Genomic DNA, 7,018 nt, shown 5'->3' on the forward strand with positions numbered 1-7,018 from the left:
AAGCAGCTTGTAGTAAGTTTAATAGAAGATTAGTGGGTTACTTATTCCTGATTTGATTCAAGCTTGTGTTGATTTCTCACTTGATTCTCCATGTATTAATATAATATGGCTAGGGTCACTACACTTGGCTCACCTCCCCAAAAAGCAGCTCTCAGTATCCTGCAAACCTCACCAATATAGGTTGCTTTTGGTACTGTTTCTACATAATCTAGGACCTTCTTCTTCAGCTAGAGGTAGCTTTTTAGTTCACTTTACTCTTACTTTCTGCAGAGATCGATAGAGATTGAAATTGAGACACACACACACACACACACACACACACACACACACACAGAGGCGCACACAGTCCACACAGAACACTATTCACCTTAGTCTTTATAACCACCTGATGGCCACCCTGCATATCCTCCTCTTTTAGTTCAGCTAGCTTCTTGTGACTAACACCTTAGAAGGTAGATTAAGCAGCTTAGTGAGCTTAGATTAGGCTAAATATACTTTCAATAGATAATTAAGCAATTCAGTCAGCTCCTTCATCTAATTATACTTTGACAGTACTTATATCAATTATTTACTGAGTTTCAAGTGATATAATTATATTGAGCTTCATCTTGAGCTCACAATTTGAAAGGCATATAATCAAGTGACTTTCTAGCTACGTGACCTAATTAAGGGTTGGAATGCCTACACGTAATCATTCAGCTTCTTTAGGTTATAATTATTAGGCTGTGTAAGGCACATTGGAGAAATATTGAGCTTCTTGAGCTTAGACTTAATTAACAGGCATTAATTTTTGGAGTGATGAAGAACGTTTCCCAACTTGTTTGAATCAGTTAGCCTTTCTTTTTATCCTGCAGAGAGCCTAATTAGCTACAGCAAAAGATACTTACACCAAGTAAGTACTCTAGTTAGAGACCAGTTTTTTACATAATTAGACTTCATCATCTGCAGTTTAGGAGAACTAAAACATGCTTTTAGAGATGTTTAGGCTTGTTAAACTGCAACTTTGGTCTTGATATTAAGCTCTGGTTAGATCTAGAGAAATCAATTAATGGTGGTTGATTTCATGCTTTTGGAGTTCTTTTCTAGCTTTATATGAAAAGAAAGCATGAATAGTTGCAGTATGATTACTTGTGCTACGAAAAGATTAGGTGAATTTAGTAGTAACAGGGTGAGTACAAGTTATTGTGAGGGATTAATGGTTCGATTTGTTGATTGTGGCACGACATTAAAGAGGGTAAGAGGATTATAATGTATGATTATGGTTTTTAACTATATGATTATGTACTAACAAATTATGTCTGTTCTGATCAAGCTGTGCGTTGAATCTATGTTAATTCTTCTCTAATTTCGAATCCTGTTGTTGACAAGATGTGCTGAAGGAGGTGAAAAGGGTAGTGTAAGGAGAGAGGAATGGTTTGATTAGAAGATTACGGCATGTGATTAGTGTGTACATGGAATATTGCAGGTGATTAAAACCAAGGAAGAATCATGAGCTGCAATGGGTGCCGAGTTCTGCGCAAAGGGTGCAGTGAGGGCTGTGCGCTTAGGCCTTGCTTGCAGTGGATCGACTCACCTGAATCTCAAGGCTTTGCCACCCTCTTCGTTGCTAAATTCTTCGGGCGAGCTGGCCTCATGGAGTTCATCAGCGCTGTCCCTGAGACTGAAAGAACCGGTAATTTTATGATAATTAGCAGTGCATTAATCAAACTAAGCACTCTTCCCCAGCAATTAGCACAAAAACAAGCAGGGTTATCATAGAATTAACTCTTGGTTCGTTAATAGCAGCTGTACATTAATCAAATTAAGCACTCCTCCCAAGTAGCCACAGCAATTAGCACAAACACAAGAAGGGCTATCATAGCGTTAATTCTTGTTTAGTTAATAGCAAACTATATAGGGTCCTTCTGTAATAATAAACTTGATTGTTAAGAACTCTTCCCCAGCTACAGCAATTAGCACAGAAACCAGAAGGATTACCATAGCATTAATTCTTGATTAGGCAATAGCAAATTATATAGGCTCTTCTGTAATAATAAACTTGGATATGGTTGCAATTCACTAATTCTAATTTGGGTTTTTGCGTTATTACTGATTCAGTTTGTGTGTTTCAAACTCAATTTGCAGCTCTATTTCAATCACTTTTGTATGAAGCATGTGGGAGGACAGTGAACCCTGTTTATGGAGCTGTGGGATTGCTATGGTCCGGGAAATGGCATGTGTGCCAAGAGGCGGTGGAAACGGTGCTGAATGGAGGCACCCTTCACAGTATAATGCACAATAGCACGAGTAATATAATGGTCCCTAACCCTTTGCCAAATGTGGGGAATATGAAAGCACAAGCTAATCCACCCTTAATTGCGCCATCTCAGTTAAGCCAAGCCAAGGTGCCTATGGATAATCAACTGCTTACCATAGCCAAGCCTGCAGCTGCTGCAGCAGCAACTCCATCAGACTTCCGATCCTTAGATGAGAAAGCTTCTTTCAATGGTAATTCACACAAGAGACTCAAACATTCCCTTCATGAGGATCTTGCAGGGAGTATCTATATTAGCAATAATATTATTGCCCCTCAAGCAAGGCCTAATCAAGGAGCAGCAGCAGCTGCATGCAATTATGTGGTGGCCAGCACAAGACATAATAATTATAACAGCTTAGCTACAGCAGGCTCAGCAACTAATCCGAGCACCAATTTTATCATGAGAAATGGAGAATCATCCTATAACTGTCCAACATCAAGGCCTAGGTTGGACCATACTACAACAAGTGAGAAAGTTGAGCTAGATCTTACACTCAATTCCCCTCATCAAAGAAGATCGGTTATGAATGGTAAAGGAGGGCTCCTTATTACAAGAGTTTCTAGCCCTTCTAGTGTTTCCGAGGGTTCTATTGTAACCACCATGGAAAGCCCACTTCCTAGTTCATCATGCCACCATCTCTCCTTATCTCCTTCATCTAGAGGATCCGAGAACATTAAGCTCCTTAACCTTTTGGTGTGATTGTTAGCCTCTACAAGGAGCCTTTTGGATCTAATTAAAGAGTTCCACACACAGATCCATAACACTTTTGCCCACAATATGACAATATCATTAGAAATTGCAATATTGTCCTCTTTTGCTACTACAAACTACCCCTTGATAATGTGAAAGTTTTCATATCCCCCTTTCTATGAAGTCATAGTAATAGAACATCAGATTTAACATACATTACAAGGCAAATGAGCTCTCTTTACTTCGCAACATAAGCATCGATTTTCTTTACAGTATGGAACACTAAGCATGGTCTTTCTTTACTTGTAACAAAGGCAAATATGGTGCACCTTCAATGGCATCTTTCAAATTCAATTTTTATATATGAATGCACCTAAAACCAGATTGTCCTTTTATGAGAGTATGAATTGACCTCACAATATTCCAAAACCAATATGCCTTCAAGCATCCTTTGTGAGGGTACACATTGTAATGACCAGGAAAGATTCATTTTAGAGATTAGATTATTTTTTCCCCCTAGACTTTCTCTTTTGGGGCACAACCTACATTTCAAACTTGACGTGGGTGTATAAATGTGCCTAGGGATATTTTTGTAGGACTAATAATCATGGACAATCCATGGAGTATATGTGGTGTCTTCTAATATCTATACTCACCCTTTCTCACTTTTCATGGAGAATATAGGAGTTCATGGTCAGAGACATATCCATATGATGTACCAATACCTAGCTGTATCTTTGATGATAACTTTCTCCTTTCAATCCTGAAGCTCATGGAAGATTTGGTGCAGTGTATTATTGTTTTCTTGCACTTTCCTATAAGTAGATCGCTCCCCTATGAAAGAAAATTTTAAAAAAGAAATAAAAGCAATTTAATATCTCTCAAAATAATATCAAGAACTATGTAAATACTATGTGTAGACAAGAGACACCTTATTTTCACAATGTGTATTAGATTTTCACTATGTTAGAAGCTCTCTATTATAAGCTCTTATAAGATATTTTAAGAAATACTTTACCTTTTCTCTCTCTCTTCAATTATCTTTGGCTGTGCAAAAAATTGTTCAAAAGAAAGATAAAAAGAAACTCCCATTCTAAAGGCCATGCGCTTCATGGCTTGCATGCTTTCTCACCATTTTTACCACTTTTCTATGCCAAGCTATGTCTATCGCCACTATGTAGAAGGTTCATGATGAAGTTTGCAATTAATGAACATAACCATTACTCATCAATTTAATATTTTCAACCATGGTCATTATCCATAACACACTATTGTGTACATTCTCAAGAAGAGTGCTACAAAAGCTATTAAGGAGCTCAGCTGAGGATAGCACAATGATATACATAGAATAACCATAGCATCTAGAGCTCATGATAGCACAATAATATCCATAGCATTAATAAGGAGCTCAAGATAGCACAATGATATCCACAGCATAACCATAACATACACTACAACAAAAAGAGGGGGTATCGGCGTTTATAGAGTGGCTTTTATAAAAGGATCAGGAAAAGTGTCAAGGTCTAAGCATTGTTGTAAGTGTCATAGTACACGTCGCTATTTTTTTGATGCTATAAATGTCGGTATAATCACCCGCTATAAGCACCGTTATAACCCACGCTATAAGCACCATTATGTCCCACACTATAAGCGCCATTATAACCCATGCTATTAGCCCCGCTGAGTGGCACTGTTTAAAAAAATGAATGATGCTATAATCATCGTCGATCAACACCGTTAAAAAAATCGTCGATCAACACGTTAAAAAAATAACAGCACCACTATAATCACCGGTCACAACAACACTGAGAACATTTTTTTGTGGGCAGATTGGGGCAGTATCCCCAATCTATCCCATTTTAATTCAATATCTTGAAGACTGATCTAATTTGTATACACAAACATATCGACATGTGAAAATACATGTGAAACATACATTTGAAACATAGTAACTCTTGAAAACGTATTTGTATTAAATCCAAAATGCCATAGAAGGCGAGTTACATCTTGTATTAAAGCCAAAATGCCATGATAGGCAAGCTACATCGAGTCTCGAGTTACATAACCGGGAATACACAAAGACAAAGGTAAAACACAGTGGGTCGTTCTCTACTCATCCTCCTCCTCCTCCTACTCATCATCATCATCATCATCCTCATCCTCGCCTATTGCCTCTTCTTCATCTTCCTATATCACATATGATTAAGTAATATTAAAATATAAATTAGATAAATTTCTAAAATCTTCTAAAACCAAAAGAATTTAAACTTTTAAAACTTGTTCGAACATGTAACTTACAACGGGCATACCATCATAGTTCAAAGCAACACCTTGTTGACACAACCATTCAAACGTAGCCGAGATCCCATGTGGATCCCATTAAGGAAAAGCATAGTCGTACTCTTGATGAGAAGGAGAGTGGCTCACGACCTTTTCCTACATTAAACACACATTAAAAAGAATAATTTTTTTAAAAATTGAATACAAAATGTTAAGGGTTTAAATACTTACAAATTCAGCAAGGAAAGTTGGCCTTCCACCCTGTGTCTTGCCGATTTCTCTCTTAGCAGAAGGGCAAGACAGAAGCATGAGGTAACAGACCAGTCACAAAATGGTGTGGGAGATGTGTAGCCACTCGGCAGATCTTCTAGATTTGAACACCAACTCTAGAGTGGTCAAGGGGACTCTCAGTACACCGCTCAACTTTAGAACTTCACACACTCTCACTCTGATCTTACACCGCTATGTAACTCTCTCACTCTCTTTCACATGCACATCATGTTTATTAAAACAAAGACACAACACTCTTAATCAACTCATAATAGAGAGTACAGAGAGATAAAGCGAATGGCAACATTGCTCTTGGTTAATGTATTACTTCCAGAATCAATACAAGTTCATTACAGAGCAACTGCTCCACACAAGGCTACGACCTCCTAAGAACTACGACTATGGTAAGCTTCACATCATTGGTTGTCCACTAGCTATGAGCTAACTACAACATGCAACTTCTGCAATCTTCAGCTAGTGCATCCCACTGACCACCTTGTAATAGTGACCACCCATCCTTTTAAGCTCAGTCTTCTTGATCTTGGGTGGCAACGGCTACTCTGGTGGTTACAACCCGCCACCTTCACATGTGCAGTATCGAGGTGGTGCTCATGATGTGGAAGGTGGTCAGACTGAGTGTTTTGTCGCCACTAAGCCACTAGGCACAACACCTGGCACACACAGTGCTGGAGCTTCTACTCTGGAACCCGTTCCCTTGGTAAATTTTTCTTTAAACTTCATAAACGTACCTGGAGGAGTGCAGTCTAGAATGTACACGCTATCTGAGTACGTGGCATACTTCTGCATCCTCTTTAGTTTTGGTCACCTTCTCTTCTGAACACCAAGACCCCTGTTGTCGGTTTGCGGAGTCTGTAGGTCGAACACTCTTACCACTGGTCGGAGTGGGGTTTGCCTTAGGATTTCCTTTGCCGCCATTGGGATTGGCCTCCACTAAATTTGTGTAGATTCTTCGTACTCTGTCAGATGTTCTAAAAATGGGCTTTGTGTCTTTTTCACATCTGGGTCTCCGGTGCCCCACTTCTAGACATCAACGTTGGTTGGTGGTTTCATCCTTGATGGGAGGATCTTCCTTCTCTCCGGAGTTTGAGAGAACAAGAATTGAGAGCATGGATGTTCTAGAGGGAGGGGTTTCTTGGTTCGCACCTTATTCTATTTGCATTTGAAAGTATTGTGGTAGCTCTTTGTTAGCCTTCAATAGCTTTGAGAACATCACATGAGAGGCTTCAAAAAATGGGTTATCCATGCTGGCCCATGGAGCAACTGGAGTTGTTCACTACTCTGTATTTCAGGTGCTCATTTTCTTTGTTTAGGGCTTGGTTAGCATCCTGCAACTTTCGGACCTCAACCAGTAGCTCTCCTCGCTCTTTCTTTGGCACACCGGCCAGAAAATCTTTGTGCTTTCTGTGGTTGATTCTGGATTAGCCTTCACCATGGCAATTTTGGCTTGTAGCCAGGCGAGC

At 39.2% G+C, this 7,018-nt stretch overlaps 1 protein-coding gene across 2 annotated transcripts; it reads left to right on the forward strand.

The window, feature by feature from the left end:
- The first annotated feature begins 323 nt into the window (after nucleotides 1–323).
- LOC147624291 (uncharacterized) lies at nucleotides 324–3,099 on the forward strand. 2 transcript variants are annotated; one of them, XM_086819260.1, is made up of 3 exons: nucleotides 324–892; nucleotides 1,466–1,672; nucleotides 2,125–3,099. In XM_086819260.1, the coding sequence occupies exons 2-3, from the start codon at nucleotides 1,489–1,491 to the stop codon at nucleotides 2,994–2,996; spliced, it is 1,056 nt and encodes a 351-aa protein (XP_086675386.1). In that variant the 5' UTR covers nucleotides 324–892; nucleotides 1,466–1,488; the 3' UTR covers nucleotides 2,997–3,099. The 2 variants fall into 2 exon arrangements, with proteins under 2 accessions (XP_086675386.1, XP_086675387.1); XM_086819261.1 differs by having other exon boundaries at nucleotides 434–452.
- The last annotated feature ends 3,919 nt before the right edge of the window (nucleotides 3,100–7,018 follow it).

This window comes from Cibotium barometz, chromosome 25, assembly GCF_041138505.1.
Source record: "Cibotium barometz isolate CiBa-2024 chromosome 25, ASM4113850v1, whole genome shotgun sequence".
Classification (NCBI taxonomy): Eukaryota; Viridiplantae; Streptophyta; class Polypodiopsida; order Cyatheales; family Cibotiaceae; genus Cibotium; species Cibotium barometz.

Excerpts from the sequence above, each read along its gene's own strand:
- LOC147624291 (XM_086819260.1), top strand. The coding sequence starts at position 1,489 with ATGAGCTGCAATGGGTGCCGAGTTCTGCGCAAAGGGTGCAGTGAGGGC. Across the intron at positions 1,673-2,124 it reads CCCTGAGACTGAAAGAACCG|CTCTATTTCAATCACTTTTG; the intron begins GTAATTTTATGA and ends CTCAATTTGCAG.